Source organism: Balaenoptera borealis (genome assembly GCF_965194805.1).
Source record: "Balaenoptera borealis genome assembly, chromosome: 14".
Classification (NCBI taxonomy): domain Eukaryota; kingdom Metazoa; phylum Chordata; class Mammalia; order Artiodactyla; family Balaenopteridae; genus Balaenoptera; species Balaenoptera borealis.
Window position 1 is genome coordinate 52,934,857 of NC_138875.1, and position 20,181 is coordinate 52,955,037.

The window sequence follows — 20,181 nt, forward strand, 5'->3', positions numbered from 1 at the left end:
AAGACCCCAGCTAAACTGGTCTAGCTCCACTTTAGTCTCCCTACCTGTCCTAAAGAATGATACAGAAAAACTCCATTTCCTCTGAGGTCAGGAAGAACAGACTAGACTTCAATTTTCTTTCTTTTTCTTTTTTTTAATTACTCTGAGGACTTCCCTAGCAGTTCAGTGGTTAAGACTCTGCCTTCCAATGCAGGGGGTGTGGGTTTGATCCCTGGTCAGGGAGCTAAGATCCCACATGCCTTGGGGGCCAAAAAAAACAAAACAAAAAAACCCGAAACATAAAAAATAGAAGAAATATTGTAACAAATTCAACAAAGACTTTAAAAATGGTCCACATCAAAAAAAAAAAAAAAAAAAAACTACTTTGGAGAGAAAAATCAAAAGAACAAATGACTGAGATAAGATAGATTTCTAATATTCATAAAATTCTAGCCAGATTAGCCAGACTGCTAAAGCTTAAGGGGGATTTTTCTGTTTACCCACATCCGAGGAATTCCACCTAACTCATCCTTTCCCAGGACTTGGAATTCCCCTACACTGGCTGAAGCCCAGAGCTCTGGACTATTCTTTTCGCCTGATCTCCACAAGTCCTCCACAACCTACTCATAATTTCCATCAATTTTTCCTCCTCTTCTCCACTTAATCTGAGTTCTGCGTGTGTAGCTATTTCTTAACTTTGCTCTGGTTCTCTGACCCCCATCTGCCTACTGCCCTTGGCTCCACATCCATCTTTCACTGATTCTCCTCCCTTCTGACACACATTCACCCCTATCTGTGTCATTTAACATTACTGTCCAAAAATGATGACCACCACTTCACCTAAACAACCAAAATATTGGACCTTCCCAACTTAGACCTTGCTACGTACACAGAATTTACGTAGTCATAGTAACCTAGTGGGAAGCAGTAAGACATGGTTGGTCAGGACTTTTATGCTCCTGCATTCCAATTCCAGCTCCAATACTAACAAATTACCTAACACTGTAGAGCTGCAGCTTTTTAAAAATCTGAACAATAAAGAACAATCCTTCTTCACAAGGTGGTAAAGTGTCAATTAGAAGACAAGGAGAGGACTCAGGTGGCCCTTATTCAAGTATATCCTAGAACAACTCTAACTATGAGATAGGAGGGCATATTTTAAGTAAGACATAGCAATATACAGTAGAAGAAAGAGTTCTGAGAAATATTTAAGAAGACTTGGTAACTTATAAAATGTATAGAATGGTGAAGAAGAGATCTAAGATATCTGCTAAGTTTCTGACTTGATTTAAAACAGTTGAAAGAAACAAATTTCAGTCGCCTACAGCTTATAGGATGCAAGACCAGGGTGTTCTTTCCAACTCTAGGATTATACATACAGGCTTTAAGACCTACTCAAGGTCAGACTATAACGAAGGGAATGTTTACCTTCAGTACACAAATCCAGCCCACAAACTGCAAACACTAAGCAGTACACTACCAGAACCACAGTGGGGAGCAGAGATAGGAAGACCCTGGAAATGGGCGACTAAGGAACCCATAGCCTGGAGGCAGGTACACTAACTTTTCATAGCTCCCAACAAAGTTTTTCCTCTCTCTAAAAGAACGGCTGAAATAAACAAATGGGACCTAATGAAACTTAAACAAGACGAAAAGACAACCCTCAGAATGGGAGAAAATACTTGCAAATGAAGCAACTGACAAAGGATTAATCTCCAAAATATATGAGCAGCACACATGGCTCAATAACAAAACAACAAACAACCCAATCAAAAAATGGGTGGAAGACCTAAATAGACATTTCTCCAAAGAAGACATACAGACGGCCAACAAACACATGAAAAGATGCTCAACATCACTAATTATTAGACAAATGCAAATCAAAACTATGATGAGGTATCACCTCACACCTGTCAGAATGGCCATCATCAAAAAATCTACAGACAATAAATGCTGGAGAGGGTGTGCAGAAAAGGGAACCGTCATACACTGCTGGTGGGAATGTAAATTGATACAGCCACTATAGTAAACAGTATGGAGGTTCCTTAAAAAACTAAAAATAGAACTACCATATGACTCAGCAATCCCACTACTGGGCATATACCCAGAGAAAACCATAATTCAAAAAAACACATGCACCCCAATGTTCATAGCAGCCCTATTTACAATAGCCAGGACCTGGAAGCAACCTAAATGCCCAGCGACAGATGAATGGATAAAGAAGATGTGGTACATATATATCATGGAATATTACTCAGCTATTAAAACAGAATGAAATTGGGTCATCTGTAGAGACATGGATGGACCTAGAGAGTGTCATACAGAGTGAAGTAAGTCAGAAAGAGAAAAGTAAATATCGTATAATAATGCATATATGTGGAAATCTAGAAAAATGGTATAGATGATCTTATTTGCAAAGCAGAAATAGAGACACAGATGTAGAGAACAAATGCACGGATACCAAGGGGGAAAGGGGTGGGGTGGGAGGAATTGGGAGACTGGGATTGACACATATACATTATTGATACTATGTATAAAATAGACAACTGATGGGAACATACTGTATAGCACAGGGAACTCTACCTAATGCACTGTGGTAACCTAAAAGGGAAGGAAGTCTAAAAGGGAGGGGATATCTGTATGTGTATGGCTGATTCATTTTGTTGTGCAATGGAGGCTAACACAACATTGTAAAGCAACCATACTCCAATAAAAATTAATTAAAAACAAAATAAAATAAAGGAAGGGCTGAGGACCATGGCTAAATTTCAAAGGTGTGTGAGTCAGCTATCTGGCTGGCTAATAAGCTAAAAAGAAAAGTAGGCACAATATGGGTGAAAGAAGTGAAAATCCCAAACTTTAGCAACTAGACAGACAGACAAAAGTCTCAAGAGCAATGACGACACGGAGGTGAAACTCTGACTGATCTAGCCATTTATATGTACGTAAGGAGCACCGTCATATAAATATTTTAAGAACTGTACGTGCTAAATACTGGCCAAACATTAAAATGTGACAATTTTAAAAAAAGTAAATTAGATATTATGTGTACAGTGTCTAGTTCAATGCCTAATATAAAATCAGCACTTGATAAATGATGATTCTCTTCCCATTCAGCTATTATTTAAAAAAAAATCTTTCTAAGCATAACTTTTTCCCCTTCTGGATTTTTTTCCTCAGATTACATTCCCAGGAGTGGAATTACTATATCAAAGCATATTTATTGTAACTGTTTGTATATATATTGTCAGGATGGTCTCTCAAAAAAATGTAAACCCATTTATTCAGCCAACTGCAGTGTTAAGAGAGTACTCATTTCTCACTTTCCTAGCATTATTTAAAGTTTACTTTTGCTAATTTGACAAGAATGGCTAATAATAGTTCATAATTTTTAATTTGTATTTCTTTAATTGCTAAAGAGACCAAGCTTGTTTATTCTCCCTCCCTCCAAATACTAGTTTTACAATTTGTTTTATCTTCAGTGAAGATGTTCATGATCCTTTAACCACTTGGGGTCGCTATTTCTTTACATTCGAAGGCTCTGCAACAAACCTGGCAAATCTCTTTGGTGGGTATGTAAGTTTTTCTACTTTTGTACAGGTTTAAAAATTCCATAACTTAAAATACAAAGACACCTTACTAATTCTTGGAATTCAGAACTGGTCTAAAAAGGAGTGACAGACAACATAATCCTTCCTCTCTACCTTCCTGTTCTGTCAACCCTCCCTTGTAGACATTGGTTTTAATTCTGTCTGTGTATCATAACACAGAGGAAAGAATTGTGACTTAAGAATCAAGAAAACTGCGTTGAAGACCCAACTGTCAGTGTACTTCTTTGAGCTTTGTTTTTTTCAATTATTTCAGTAAACCAAAATGAGTAAGATGGAAAAGCACTAAGTTACATGGAAAAAAAAATGAAACCAGAAACCCAGAAAAGAATACTGCTTCTCAAAAAGCAAAAGGAGTCAGATGAGATAAAAAGTTCAGAGGAGATACAGAATTTGACCACCAAGAACTGCAGGATGATCAGACTTTATTTGCCTAATGGTGGGATACAGTACGAAATGAATAGCATCGTCTATGAAGTTTTCTTGCCCAGTATGTCTAAGCTGACCCTAATCAAGCCGTTAGATCTAACTTCCAGTTTACAAAATCACAAAGGATATAGAAACAAATTAAAGAACACCATGATAAAAATCAAATAAATCCAGAATGTGTAATATTCTACCGAAAAAATCAACTAGTCTTTTACAAAGATGAATACAAAACAATCCATGTACTCAAAAAAGGTGCAGTATACAAGTAACTACAACACAAAGTGGAATTAAATACATCTTTAGGTTATAAGGGACTTTGAAAGTAAAATAGTAGATTACTTTTATTTTTAACTAGTACTGTAGTTTACGTATTTCAATTGGTGTCTTGATAAATGTATAAATAATACATTCCCATATTTAGATCAGTCTTAGGAAGAACAAAATTAAAAGACACGTGGCATCATATAATCTTATTTATCATTAACTGTAGTCTTGAAGAACTTCAAAAAATAATAAAATGCTATATTAAAAACATATTACCTTTGTCCTGGATTGAACTTGTTCTTTACAGATGAGGCATTTCTTGACTCGTGGAGAACACAAAGAACAGGTAGCAATATGTCCACATGGGCCAAAAAGAGTATCTCTCTTCATATCTGAGCACACCATACACTCTTCTAAGGTTTCAGAATCATTACTAATCATAGAAGGACTTCGAGAACCCACCTGACCACTAGTAAAAGAAAATATTTCTAATCAAGCCTATGAGAATATTCATATTACAAATTCATTAATTTAAATGTTTTTTAAAACATCTAGAGCATCATTAGTATGGGTAAAAAACAACTTTAGTTATGTTAAAAAATTAAGCTTTAACATCTATATATGAAACATTGTATACTATATTTTTCTACTTCTCTGCATTTTTACGTACTTCTAGTACAATTCAAATTTCAATTCAACAAATCCTCACCCAATGGAAAAGAGTGAATCTTCTTCTAACAAAGAAATCAAAAACACTAGTTTAAAAAAATTAACATAAACAGTTTACATCAGAAACTGTTTTATCTATATAGGACCAGCTGAGGAAGACACAGGATATAGGAATAAAACAAAAATCCTAACTAGAGCCCATGTTAGTTATCCTAACTACAGACAGAATGAAGCATTATCAGAGTCCACAACTGACAGGGCACTTTGGAAAATATGTCACTGCAGCTGCTGTTTTGACATTTCTTTTAAGTGTATCCTTAAGGAGCATACAATTCTATTACAGAAAGACAGAACACATCTATAAATATATATATACAAGACATAAAAATACATATGCACAACCAACTACAGGTACAGATAGAAAAGGGACACTCTGTTTCCACTACAATCTTCAGAAACTCATGAACATGTGGGCTCACATGCACACATTCAAAGTGGTTTCCCCTTACACCCCAGTGTTTAAGTTATTACTGCAGTAATTACAGTGCCTCTATATATTTTTAGATGCATTCTGCCTTGCTCTAATAAAATGCCCCTTAAGGATATACTTAAAGAAATGTATATACCTCTATATAAAATGGAATACTACTCAGCCATAAAAAAGAATGAAACAATGCCATTTGCAGCAATATGGATGGACCTAGTGATTATCATACTAAGTGAAGCAAGTCAGACAAAGACAAATATCATATGATATCACTTATACGTGGAATCTAAAATATGATACAAATGAACTTATTTATAAAACAGAAACAGACTCAGACATAGAAACAGACATAGAAAACAAACTTATGGGTACCAAAGGGGAAAGAGGTGGGGGGCGGATAAATTAGGAGTTTGGGATTAGCAGATACAAACTACTATATATAAAATAAACAACAAGGTCCTACTGTATAGCACAGGGAACTATATTCAATATCCTGTAATAAACCATGATGGAAAAGAATATGAAAAAGAGTATGTATATATATGTATAACTGAATCTCTTTGCTGTACACCAGAAATTAACACAACATTGTAAATCAACTATACTTCAATAAAAAATAAAAAAGAATAGAATAAAAAAGAAATGTATATACCTCATTATATTAATTTCCCTATAACTGTGGAACCACATGATACTTTATGTACAGAATATTAGGTTTTATGATAATAATACAAACCTGACTTTTTCTTTATGACACTTTGCCAGTGCTTTGCAGAGACTCGGATCAGGACAGAGATCAAGTGGCGACTGACCCTTCTTATTTCGAATGCTAAGGTCAGCACCATTAGCAGCCAAGAAACAGGCAATAGATGCTGCACTCTTCTTCTCGGCTCCCTGGGTACCAAGTCCCATTATTAACTGAAATCAAATGAAAAAATTCATTATTTTCCCTTTAGGAATCTGTTATCAATTCTTATCACCAAATATATATATATATGCAAGAATGTGTGTGTGGTGTGCACGTGCTTGCATATATATGTATGTATATATGAATATGTATGTGTGGTAAAAAACATGTATGGCAAGACTATATAGATGTGGTGGACACTTATGAGTTGCAGTCCTAGTATCCTTCCTCCATGTCACCTACCCCCCAATTTCCTCAGGTGTATAGTATGAGGACTGACCCATCTCCAGTTTTAGAGGTGAACCAAAGATGGCTCAAACCACTCAGAGACCCATCTCATCTATGTGATTAGTTCAGGGGTGACACCTAACCTAAATCAGGTCAATTAAGGCCAATAAAACTCAAGAACAAGACTTCTGATTGAGATATTGAGGAGACAGTCTCCCTTTGCTACTCAATTTGCCTCTGAAACTGCGAGCAACCAACGTGAAATGAAAAGGGGAGAGACAACTGAGAAAAGAACCAAGAACCAGGAATTAAGCCACGAAGTGGAGAATGAGACAGATCAGGTTCTACTGTCATCTGAGGTTCTGACTCATACATCTTGTCTGAAAATAGTCATAATAATTGTTAATATTTATGGAGCATCTACAATGGACTAAGAACTATTTTAAGCAGTTTCCATGAATTAACTCATTTAATCTTTACAACCTTATGGAGGTAGTTACTCACTTCCCCTAGTTTTAAAATGAGAAAAACGAGGCACATAGGAGTTAGAGTATTTACCTATGGTCATATAGAAAGGCAGCAATTCTCAAACACTTTGGTCTCAAAACCCTTTACATTCTTAAAAATGATTCTAAAATTCATATGGAAACGTGAAGGACTCAGAATAGTCAAACAACTTTGAAAAAGAAGAAGAGACTTATACCACTGACTTCAACATTTATTACAAAGCTACTGTAATCAAGACAATGGGTTGGCATCACATAGATAAAGACACAGATCAATAGAAAAGAACTGATTTTAGATAAAAGCACAACAGGCAATTCAGTAGAAAAAGACAGTCTTTTCAAACAAATGGGGCTGGAACGAACCACAAACAAACAAAAAACAAAAAAGAACTTTGACCCATACCTCATATTATGCATATAAAAATTAACACAGGGCTTCCCTGGTGGCGCAGTGGTTGAGAGTCTGCCTGCCGATGCAGGGGACGCGGGTTTGAGCCCTGGTCTGGGGGGATCCCACGTGCCACGGAGCAACTAAGCCCGTGAGCCACAGCTACTGAGCCTGCGCGTCTGGAGCCTGTGCTCCGCAACAGGAGAGGCCGCGATAGTGAGAGGCCTGCGCACCGCGATGAGGAGTGGCCCCCGCTTGCCGCGGCGGGGGAAAGCCCTCGCACAGAAACGAAGACCCAACACAGCCATAAATAAATAAATTTAAAAATAAAAAAAAAAAAAAAAAAAAAAAAAATTAACACAAAATGAATCACAGACCTAAATGTAACAGCTAAAACTTTATAAGCTTCTAGTACAAAATAGGAGAAGACCTTAGTGACCTTGGATTTAGCAAAGATTTCTCAGGACACAAACAATAAAAGAAAACTTGGTCAATCAGACTTCATTAAAATTAAGAACCTCTGCTCTTCGAAAAATACTGTTAAAAGAATGAAAAGAGGGCTTCCCTCGTGGCGCAGTGGTTAAGAATCCACCTGCCAATGCAGGGGACACGGGTTCGAGCCCTGGTCTGGGAAGATCCCACATGCCGCGGAGCAGCTAAGCCTGTGCGCCACAACTACTGAGCCTGCACTCTAGAGCCCGTGCGCCACAACTACTGAAGCCCGCACGCCTAGAGCCCGTGCTCCGCAACAAGAGAAGCCACCACAACGAGAAGCTCACACACCGCAATGAAGAGTAGCCCCCGCTCGCTGCAACTAGAGAAAGCCCATGTGCAGCAATGAAGACCCAACGCAGCCAAAAATAAATAAATAAATAAATAAATAAATAAAATTTAAAAAAAGAATGAAAAGACAAGCTACAGACTGGGAGAAAGTATGTGCATACCACATATCTGATAAAGAACTTGTATTCAGTTTATAAAAAGAACCCTCAAAACTTAGTAGTAAGAAGACAGCTCAACAAAATAATGAAGAAGGTCTGAAGAGACACTTCATCAAATATACATGAGTGGTGAACAAGCAAATGAAAAGATGTTCAATACCAGCAGTCATAAGGAAATGCAAATTCAAACCACAAAAAGACACCACAATACTCCTGTGTGAATGGCTGAAGTTATTGAAGGAGAACCAAACAACTTTTAGTAAGAATGCAAAACAATACAGTTAGCATTGACTAGTATTTAGCTCATAAACTGTGTATATCTGTAGCTCTGATGAAATATTTTATCAGGTGCAAGTTAAATTAGCCATAAATATAAGCCTCTGCATTAAAAGATGCTCCCACTGGCACTGAATTGAAGATTATCTTTACTCACGGTGTTTTTGGATGGCTCCCAGGCAGCATCGACCTTCCCCACATCTTGCATATCTTGAAGCTGACGTAGCTGAGACAAAGTGTGATGCCTCAGAGCTTCATGCAAAGGAGTATCCCCATCCTTATCCTGAATATCTAATTTGGCACCTGCACGGACCAAAAGCTAGAAGAGAAAAACATCTCATTTTGCTAAAGTATTCCACCCACAAGAAGTTACAACATCTCTAAAGTAACAGTGTGAGAACCCTGGACCTATCTGACGGGGTTGCTATGAAAGTTAATTATTTTTATGTATTTGCTTGCTAAAGTACTCTATATCCCTGTGACTCCTTACAAATAATGATGAACCTGGTTTTTCAAATATACTGAGTTAGAGAAAGCAGAAAGAAATAAGAACCAAAATGTTGCTCAATTAATCTACTCTAAGATCAAGATAACTGGGGGAAATTTAGGACATTTTTTTTCTCCTTTTATTTATTTTTAAAAATAAATTTATTTACTTATTTATTTATTTATTTTTGGCAGTGTTGGATCTTCGCTTCTGTGCGAGGGCTCTCTCCAGTTGCAGCGAGCAGGGGCCACTCTTCATCGCGGTGCGCGGGCCTCACTAGCGCGGCCTCTCGTTGCGGAGCACAGGCCCCAGACGTGCAGGCTCAGCAGTTGTGGCGCACGGGCTTAGTTGCTCCGCAGCATGTGGGATCTTCCCAGACCAGGGCTTGAACCCGTGTCCCCTGCATTGGCAGGCAGATTCTCAACCACTGCACCACCAGGGAAGCCCTTTTTTTCTCCTTTTAATTTCAGATATGTGAGTTGGAATATTTTAAGTATTTCCAATAGGACCAAATCATAACGTTCAAAATTCTTCTATTAGTTAAATAAGCAAGTTATTTACTTCCATTCTCTTTGGTTAATTTTCTCCAAATGTATGGTTATAAGGGTTATAAGTCCAAATATCAGAGAAATGAATTTTTGGCAAGAGGGATTTTAAATAATAATAAAAGTGAAGTGTTTGCTAAACTGCAATCTCTTACATATAATGCATAATTGACATATCTCAATCGATATATATGTATATTTTTAAAATATATTTATTTATTTATTTTTGGCTGCATTGGGTCTTTGTTGCTGCATGTGGGCTTTCTCTAGTTTCAGCGAGTGGGGGTTACTCTTGGTTGCGGTGCACTGGCTTCTCGTTGCAGTGGCTTCTCTTGTTGTGGAGCACAGGCTCTAGGCACGCGGGCTTCAGTAGTTGTGGCACACGGGCTCAGTAGCTGTGGCTCGTGGGCTCTAGAGCGCAGGCTCAGTAATTGTGGCACACAGGCTTAGTTGCTCCGCGGCATGTGGGATCTTCCCGGACCAGGGCTCGAACCCGTGTCCCCTGCATTGGCAGGCGGATTCTTAACCACTGAGCCACCAGCAAAGCCCTCAATCGATATTTTAAGTGGTAAACATAAAACTTTGCTTACAGTGCTTTAACAAGTTCCCTAATCCTTTCTGTAAATGCTATCAGAGTTTTAGAAAAATACCATACAAAGAAACCAATCTCAAGCACATGGTCCTACCTGTCTTGGCTAATTACTGTTTTCTTTTGTTTTGTTTGCTTTGTTTCAAAAAGATTGTATCATGTCTCTGCAGGACAGTTTCTCAAATTTGAACATGCATCACAATTACCTGGGGGCCTGTTAAACCACAGATTGCTAGTTCCCACCCTTGGAGGTTCTGATTTGGTTGGTCTGAGGTGGGGCCCAGGAATTTACTTTTCTACCAAAGTCTCAGGTGATGCTGATGCTGCTGCTTCAGCCTCCAAGCTTTAAGAATCACTGCTCTACAAAAAAGTTGTAAACAGATACTCTTTCAAGTCTTTTGACTGGAATCACCGGATTAGTAAAATAAAAATATACATGTCAGCTTTTTTGGAATCTGTTCAGCAAATGTCTAGCCAAAGCCTTTAATTACAGTTCACTCTCAATTATAAAAATTAAAAGGGAGTATACTTTTTAAAAAAAACAAATCTGTAAGTTACTCTGAAATTCTCTGATTTAATATTCTGGGAATTTACAAATCTGGCAACAAAATTATAAAGACTTTGAATATCAGAATCTTATGAGTTTCCCTATTACAAATTAAAACTCTTTACCCAACTGATGTACAATATTAGCCTAAAATCATAATTTTTACCTCTAACTATGCCTTTTGAGAAATCTAACAAAGTATGATTTAATAAGCAAAGATTCACTTTAGTAGACACGTTACCCTCACAATCTGGGTGTGCTGCCGCTCAACAGCAAGGTGTAGGGCAGTCTGCTGGTTCACATTCTGGATATCCAGGTTTGCGTTACCCTGAAGAAGAACAAGGCATACACGGTTAAACGTGACAAGAGGGAAGCATACTAAACTAACTCTTTGCGAAGAATCGGTAACACTGGACACTACTGACCACGCCCCCTTCCTAGGGGCTGGGACCTTGTTCTCATATGGTAACATAGGAAGAAGTGGATAGGGCAGCAAACTTTCTGAAGTAGAACAGCAAGTTTAAAATAATTATTTTTATTACGGTGATTCTGTCTAAGAACAGTTAACGGACAAAGTACAGTACAAACACAGCTCCCTTTTAATCTCCATTATAGAGCAATGGACATAATCAGCTCATTTTAACTGTAAATATTTCCTGAAAATACATTAATGAGTCTTCATACTGGACCTAGATTTATTTTAATGACCTAATAAGGTCAGTTCCTCTTGCTGCATAATTGAGCTCTTCCTCATTCACTGAAAAGGAACTCTGCTGGAGGGTGAGAAGAAGACAACGCTTAATTAGTACATACAAACACTTATTGAAGGAAGAGCAGAAAGTCCCACCAGGGCCCTGAGATAGACAAAGGACCATGAGAACAGCTGATGCCAAGCACAGAGGAAAGGGACAGAGAAGCAAAAGCAATGAACATAGTGTCAGTGGACCTAGGTTCAAGTGTTGTCAGCGACGAGCTTTGTGAGCTTAAGCAAGCACTGTATCATTTCATGCCTATTTCCTCAGCTCCAAAATGGTAAGGGCACAACCTATTCCAGGGGTCAATGTGAGGATTAAGAAAAATAACATGTCAAAATGCCTAGCACCATGTCTGGCATGATAAAAAATAATAAATTTTTTTTTTTAAATAATAAAATTTTTAAAAAAACTAAAATTAAGTAGAGGGCTACAGAGTCAAAAAATAAACTGTATCATTCCATTTGTGTCTTAGAACCATTCATGCCCTATGATCACAACTCTGACACCCCCACCTGTGCACCTGCTTGGTACATCAGGTAGGGCTGAAACTCCCTTACGGGAGTTTGGTTGGTCTGAACATGCTATGTATGACATGTTCGGGAAGGTGGGAGTTTCTGGTTTGTTTTTACTATTTATGTTTCTTTGAGTGCAATCATTAGGCTCCTGATCTCAGCTTGCTTTCCTTTTTTTTTTTTTGAGCCGTGCTGCATGGCTTATGGGATCTTAGTTCGCCAACCAGCAACTGACCAGCGATGGCCCATGGCAGTGAAAGCACTGAGTCCTAACCAATGGACCACCAGTGAATTCCCTCAGCTTGTTTTCTTATCATGTCTGTTCTCATATAAATGCAGAAAGTGAGGGATCTCCATTTTAAGTTTCCTGAACTTTTTTCCATCATTTAGATTTTCCAAAGTAGTATTCATTGTATGGATATACCATAATTTGTTTATTCAGACACTAGTTGATGAACATTTGGTTTGCTTTCAGTTTAGGGCTATTACAAATAATGCTGCTACAAGTATTTAGTAGGAGTATTTCGTGGAAATGTGCCCTCAGTTCTCTTGGATACATATCTAGACGTGAGACTGCTGGGATGAATATATGTTTAACTTTATAAGAAACTGCTAAACTGTTTTTCAACATGGCTACCCTGAAAAACACCAGCAACGTTTGTGAATTCTAACTGACCCACATCCCAATCAACACTTGGTTTTGTTGGCATTTTTAATTTTAGTCATTGTAGTTGGTGATTAGTAGTGTTGGTGTAATTTCTGTTTTCCTAATGACCAATGGTAATTTAAGCAAGGTCACAGGATACATGGTAAATATATTTAAAAAATTGCAACTCTATATATTAGCAATATATAACTGGAAATTGAAATTTTAAAATAATACAATTTACCAATAGGATCAAAAAATTACTTAAAGATAAATCTAATATGTGTAAGAGCAATCAAACTCCCCCAAAGACTTTTAATAGAAACTAATACCTAATTCTAAAATGTACTGGGAAATTCCAAAGATCTAGAACATTAAAGTAGTTCTGAGAAAGAAAAACAAAGTTAGAGGACTTACTCTAACTATTTCAAGACTTACTATAAAGCAACAATAACCAAGACAGTGTGGTACTGGCTTAAGGTCAGTCGTTTGGATTTTGGATGAAAAGTAATTTATCATAATTAACAACACTTCTAAGAAAATCAATTTTAGTAATAAAGGCTTACAATGGCAGTGGAAAGGTTTGTTTAACTTTTGAACTATTTTTTTTACCTAAACTTCTGTAGTTTATGGAATGTCTATCTTATGATCTATGACCTAATTACACATAATGTACTATCTACTAAATTTTTCTGCTGTTTCATCTTCTTAACTAGACTGTAAGTTCCTTGAAGTCAGGGATCACAGATAATTCTTTGGTAACTTTAGTGCTTAGCTATGGCATATGCTTGACTGAAGCATTTAAAAATTTTGCTGAATATACCAAAATATCATAAAATTGCAATAAATGGGTTTCCCTCAAAATCCAATCTCATAAAAATGTAGAGCCATCTTATTCCTGAGATGAATGAAATGACCAAGGTGAGCCTATGCTGCTATCCAAGGGGTCCAGCAGTAGTCATGAACTGCATCCCTAGAGCCTAGCTGCAGCCTGGTGTTACCTGGTGGCACCTGCCCACACCAGCTTAGATATCAACATGACGGTTCTTGGTGCTACAGCAGAGTGATTCTTCCACAATAGTGGCAGTGACTCTGGAAAATCCCTTTTCATTGATGCTTATTTCGTTGGACCAATCCAGGAAGACTGTGCAGAGAGAATACTGGAGACTGAAGCATTCCCCCCCGCCCCCTTCTCCCCACACACACCACTAACTCCCTCCATTTAAGAACCAATGTTAGGGGAATTCTCTGGTGGTCCAGTCTTTAGGGCTCCATGCTTCCACTGCACAGGGCACCAGTTCGATCCCTGGTTGGGGAACTAAGATTCTACACACTGCGTGGCGCAGTCAGGGAAAAAAAAACAAAAAACAAAAAACAATGTTAGGCGGAAGACTAAATTCATACTATATCTGAATTTGCATCATCATGGGATTTTACTGTAAGATACCATCATCATGGGATTTTACTTATTATCAATAAGTAGTTGATGAAGTAAAAAATAAATAAATAGCAATGATCCAAAATTGTTAAAAATTACTGAACTGCTTTTCCTACCTGATGTACCAACAGTTCAGCCACTTCTACATGATTATTAAGGGCAGCCAGATGCAAGGCAGTATAACCATCATCTTTCTTCTCATCCACAATCCACGGTCTTGGTAATTTCGACAGTAAAACACGCATTGCACTGAAAGTCAAATATTTAATTAAATATTTTATTATTTTCTTTAGAAAAAATATTCAAAAGAAACTTTTAAAATCAAATGAATATACTCCTCTTTAAAGAAAATTATGCCCTTAGAGACAAACAGAAATTCAAAATTTCTAAATCTTAAATACACAGCCTTTTGATATTGTAAGAGGTAAACGAATTATTGCTGTTTGGAGAACAGAATCAAAACAGAATGGGAGTGCTACAAAAGGGAAACATTATGAGAGGAAAAAAACCAAAGGTAAAAGAAATATACCCTAATAAGGATATATGTTGGCCTTGTGGAATCTCTTAGGTTCAACTGGAATAGTATATATTAACAAAGAGTTAATAAAGAACAACCAGGTAACAACAGCTAGGAAGGAAAAATAGTGATAAGACAAATTTTAGGTAGCTGGCAGATTATCATGAACTTTGCAGAATTAAAAATGTGATATATGTCATTTAGCAGTGCTAAATCCAGTTGATATCAAAACACACAAAATGGTCACTATAATCTAATATTTAAAATTTAAGATATGGTAACAAAGTATCTCCAAAGCAAAAAAGACAAAGTTATCCTAAAGAGCACCAAAGATTAAACCATAAAAAATCAGGGGAACTAATTATCGAGAAATCATGCTTTGTAGAGAAAAAGCTAGCCTACCACTCAAAAAGGAAAATAAAATCAGAAGCAACTTTCCTAACCCTAACCAGTCTAACTTTTCTTAACATAGAGGTTTTGTGTGGAAAACTCATAACGTAATTTGGAAAAAATCTCCCTTAATACATCTATCAACTAATTGTTTTTTTTTAAAGAGTGCGACCTAAGATAACTGCTCCTGCAAAGAGTATTGGACTTGGCTCAGACAACACTGATATACGTATTAGATATTGAATCTTCCCTCACACCTAAAAAATGCAGTAAACACAGAAAAGAAAAGCTTTTAAAATTGTGCCAATAGAGTACAACAGGGCAAGAAATAACAGTAAGATACATATCGGGATAGTGTTTCGTAAGGTGATACACATGACAGAAAAATTTTTAATAGAGAAATGTGATAAATGTATGGAGAAACAGTCTGAAGATGCAGAATAAGAATGTGTGTAAATGAAACTGTAAGTCTCTAAAATAATGAGACTAAGGCCTAACATGAGCCAGAGCGTGTTCCCTTAACGGCAGTGGGCTATGAATCCCAAACAGGAAGTCCAAGACATCTCAGAACAAGCTTTGGAGGATCCAAGAATCTCCAAAACTGTACTCAAATCTGGAAGTTTATAGCTTTTATCAGATTTTTAAACGGGTTTATGACCCAAGGTGTACTGAGAATCAAAACTTTAAGACAGCCTTTGGTGGTTGTTACTGAAGCTACAATCACTGTTCATGGGTAACAAGACTTCTTTGGAAATCTATGAACCATTTTCTCCCGGAAAATACACATAAAAATCTTTACATACAATTTTGAGGAAGTCCAAAACCCCTAAGTTCCATTCATGGACCTCATACAAAGCTAAAGATTCCTGCTTTAGCTCATTTTCAGTAATTATAAGGATTCTATACCTCCTCATTCAGTGGATTAAAATAGAATACTAGAAATTATGTAGATTTTGACTCAAATTCTTAATGGGGAAAAGTACTGGTACAACAATATACTACTGAGTGTTTGGATTTGGCATAATCATGATGCTAATTCCATAGATTATCTGTTACCTTACACACTTGACCATGTGAGAAACAGAATTTAGCTTTATGATTCTTTTGGAGAGTTTTGAAGATTCAAGTATTAAATCATGTAAAAAAAGTTTTAATAAAGAAAAAATGTAATCATTAAAAATAATAAGATAGGACCCAGATTTGAAATTTGCTCTCCTGTCTTCTCCTTGGATGCCGTGTGAATAAGGCCTGTCTTCACTGCAAACCTTGGATAGCTTAGCATTTTGGCTTGCTGTGTTTCTGACAAAGGGAACCTGGCTCGGATAAATCACCCAGCAAAGAAAAATCCAAGACACCAGTAAGATTTTTACCACAGTTGTCTACGCCATGTGGCTGAGAGGGTCTTGGTGCTCCAGCCAGGTGTCAGGACAGAGCCTCTAAGGTGGGAGAGCTGAGTTCGGGACACTGGACCACCAGAGACCTCCTGGCCCCACGTAATATCAACCAGCGAGAGCTCACCCAGAGATCTCTGTCTCAACACTAAGACCCAGATCCACTCGACAACCAGCAAGCTCCAGTGCTGGACACCCTATGCCAAACTAGCAAGACAGGAACACAACTCCACCCATTAGCAGAGAGGCTGCCTAAAATCATACTAAGTTCACAGACACCCCAAAACATACCACCGTATGCAGTCCTGCCCACCAGAAAGACAAGATCCAGCCTCATCCACCAGAAAACAGGCACCAGTCCTCTCCACCAGGAAGCCTACACAAGCCACTGAATCAACCTTACCCACTGGGGGCAGACACCAAAAACAAAGGGAACTATGAACCTGCAGTCAGCGAAAGGAGACCCCAAACACAGTAAGTTAAGCAAAATGGGAAGACAGAGAAATATGCAGCAGATGAAGGAGCAAGGTAAAAACCTACCAGACCAAACAAATGAAGAGGAAATAGGCAGTCTACCTGAAAAAGAATTCAGAGTAATGATAGTAAAGATGATCCAAAATCTTGGAAATAGAATGGAGAAAATACAAGAAACATGTAACAAGGACCTAGCAGAACTAAAGAGCAAACAAACAATGATGAACAACACAATAAATGAAATTAAAAATTCTCTAGAAGGAATCAAGAGCAGAATAACTGAGGCAGAAGAACGGATAAGTGACCTGGAAGGTAAAATAGTGGAAATAACTACCACAGAGCAGAATAAAGAAAAAAGAAAGAAAAGAATTGAGGACAGTCTCAGAGACCTCTGGGATAACAATAAATGGACCAACATTCGAATTATAGGGGTCCCAGAAGAAGAAGAAGAGAAGGGACTGAGAAAATATTTGAAGAGATTATAGTTGAAAACTTCCCTAATATGGGAAAGGAAATAGTCAATCAAGTCTAGGAAGCACAGAGAGTCCCATACAGGATAAATACAAGGTGAAACACGCCAAGACACATATTAATCAAACTATGAAAAATTAAATACAAAGAAAAAATATCAAAAGCAGCAAGGGAAAAGCAACAAATAACATACAAGAGAATCCCCATAAGGTTAACAGCTGATCTTTCAGCAGAAAGTGTGTAAGCCAGAAGGGAGTGGCAGGACATATTTAAAGTGATGAAAGGGAAAAACCTACAACCGAGATTACTCTACCCAGCAAGGATCTCATTCACATTTGACGGAGAAATTAAAACTTTACAGACAAGCAAAAGCTAAGAGAATTCAGCACCACCAAACCAACTTTACAACAAATGCTGAAGGAACTTCTCTAAGCAGGAAACACAAGAGAAGGAAAAGACCTACAATAACAAACCCAAAACAACTACAAAAAAGGCAATAGGAACATACATATCGATAACTACCTTAAATGTAAATGGATTAAATGCTCCAACTATAAAAGACACAGACAGGCTGAATGGATACAAAAGCAAGACCTGTATATATGCTGTCTACAAGAGACTCACTTCAGACCTAGAGACACATACAGACTGAAAGTGAGGGGATGGAAAAAGATATTCCATGCAAATGGAAATCAAAAGAAAGCTGGAGTAACAATTCTCATATCAGACAAAATAGACTTTAAAATAAAGACTACCACAAGAGACAAACAAGGACACTGCATAATGATCAAGGGATCAATCCAAGAAGAAGATATAACAATTGTAAATATTTATCCACCCAACATAGGAGCACCTCAATACATAAGGCAAATACTAACAGCCATAAAAGGGGAAATCGACAGTAACACAATCGTAGTAGGGAACTTTAACAACCCACTTTCACCAATGGACAGATCATCCAAAATGAAAATAAATAAGGAAACACAAGCTTTAAATGATACATTAAACAAGATGGACTTAATTGATATTTATAGGACATTCCATCCAAAAACAACAGAATACACTTTTTTCTCAACTGCTCATGGAACATTCTCCAGGACAGATCATATCTTGGGTCACAAATTAAGCCTTGGTAAATTTAAGAAAATTGAAATCATATCAATATCTTTTCCTACCACAATGCTATGAGACTAGGTATCAATTACAGGAAAAAAACTGTAAAAAATACAAACACACGGAAGCTAAACAATACCATACTAAATAACCAAGAGATCACGGAAGAAATCAAACAGGAAATCAAAAAATACCTAGAAACAGATGACAATGAGAACACAACGGCCCAAAACCTATGGGATGCAGCAAAAGCAGTTCTAAGAGGGAAGTTTATAGCAATACAATACTACCTCAAGAAACAAGAAACATCTCAAATAAATAACCTAACCTTACACCTACAGCAATTAGAGAAAGAAGAACAAAAAAACCCAAAGTTAGCGGAAGGAAAGAAATCATAAAGATCAGATCAGAAATAAATGAAAAACAAAATGAAGGAAACGATAGCAAAGATCAATAAAACTAAAAGCTGGTTCTCTGAGAAGATAAACAAAATTGATAAACCATTAGCCAGGCTCACCAAGAAAAAAAAGGGAGAAGACTCAAATCAACAGAATTAGAAATGAAAAAGGAGAAGTAACAACTGACACTGCAGAAATACAAAGGATCATGAGAGATTACTACAAGCAACTATATGTCAATAAATTGGACAACCTGGAAGAAATGGACAAACTCTTAGAAAAGCACAACCTTCCGAGACTGAACCAGGAAGAAACAGAAAATATAAACAGACCAATAACAAGCACTGAAATTGAGACTGTGATTAAAAATCTTCCAACAAACAAAAGCCCAGGACCAGATGGCTTCACAGGCAAATTGTATCAAACATTTAGAGAAGAGCTAACACTTATCCTTCTCAAACTCTTCCAAAATATAGCAGAGGGAGGAACACTCCCAAACTCATTCTACAAGGCCACCATCACCCTGATACCAAAACCAGACAAAGATGTTGTTATGAAAAAAGAAAACTACAGGCCAATATCACTGATGAACATAGATGCAAAAATCCTCAACAAAACACTAGCAAACAGAAACCAACAGCACATTAAAAGGATCATACACCATGATCAAGTGAGGTTTATCCCAGGAATGCAAAGATTCTTCAATACATGCAAATCAATCAATGTGATACACCATATTAACAAACTGAAGGATAAAAACCATATGATCATCTCAACAGATGCAGAAAACGCTTTCAACAAAATTCAAACCCATTTATTATAAAAACTCTCCAGAAAGTAGGCACAGAGGGAATTTACCTCAACATAATAAAGGCCATGTATGTCAAACCCACGGCCAACATCATTCTCAGTGGTGAAAAACTGAAACCATTTCCACCATATCAGGAACAAGACAAGGTTGCTCACTCTCACCACTACTATTTAACATAGTTTGGGAAGTTTTAGCCACAGCAATCAGAGATGAAAAAGAAATAAAAGGAATCCAAATAGGAAAAGAAGTAAAACTGTCACTGTTTGCAGATGACATGATACTATACATAGAGAATCCTAAAGATACTACCAGAAAACTACTAGAGCTAATCAATGAATTTGGCAAAGTAGCAGGATACAAAATTAATGCACAGAAATCTCTTGCATTCCTATACACTAATGATGAAAAATCTGAA

The 20,181-nt window shown here is 37.2% G+C and overlaps 1 protein-coding gene across 3 annotated transcripts in view; it reads right to left on the reverse strand.

The window, feature by feature from the left end:
• The window catches only part of MIB1 (MIB E3 ubiquitin protein ligase 1), a 120,195-nt gene that overhangs the window by 15,345 nt on the left and 84,669 nt on the right, over positions 1-20,181 (reverse strand). For all 3 annotated transcript variants that reach the window (XM_082353511.1, XM_082353510.1, XM_082353512.1), the window contains exons 13-17: positions 14,318-14,450; positions 11,092-11,178; positions 8,840-9,001; positions 6,173-6,354; positions 4,557-4,749 (exon numbers count right to left, since the gene is read on the reverse strand). In XM_082353511.1, coding sequence (XP_082209637.1) covers positions 4,557-4,749; positions 6,173-6,354; positions 8,840-9,001; positions 11,092-11,178; positions 14,318-14,450 — 757 coding nt within the window. The remainder of the gene's footprint in view (positions 1-4,556; positions 4,750-6,172; positions 6,355-8,839; positions 9,002-11,091; positions 11,179-14,317; positions 14,451-20,181) is intronic.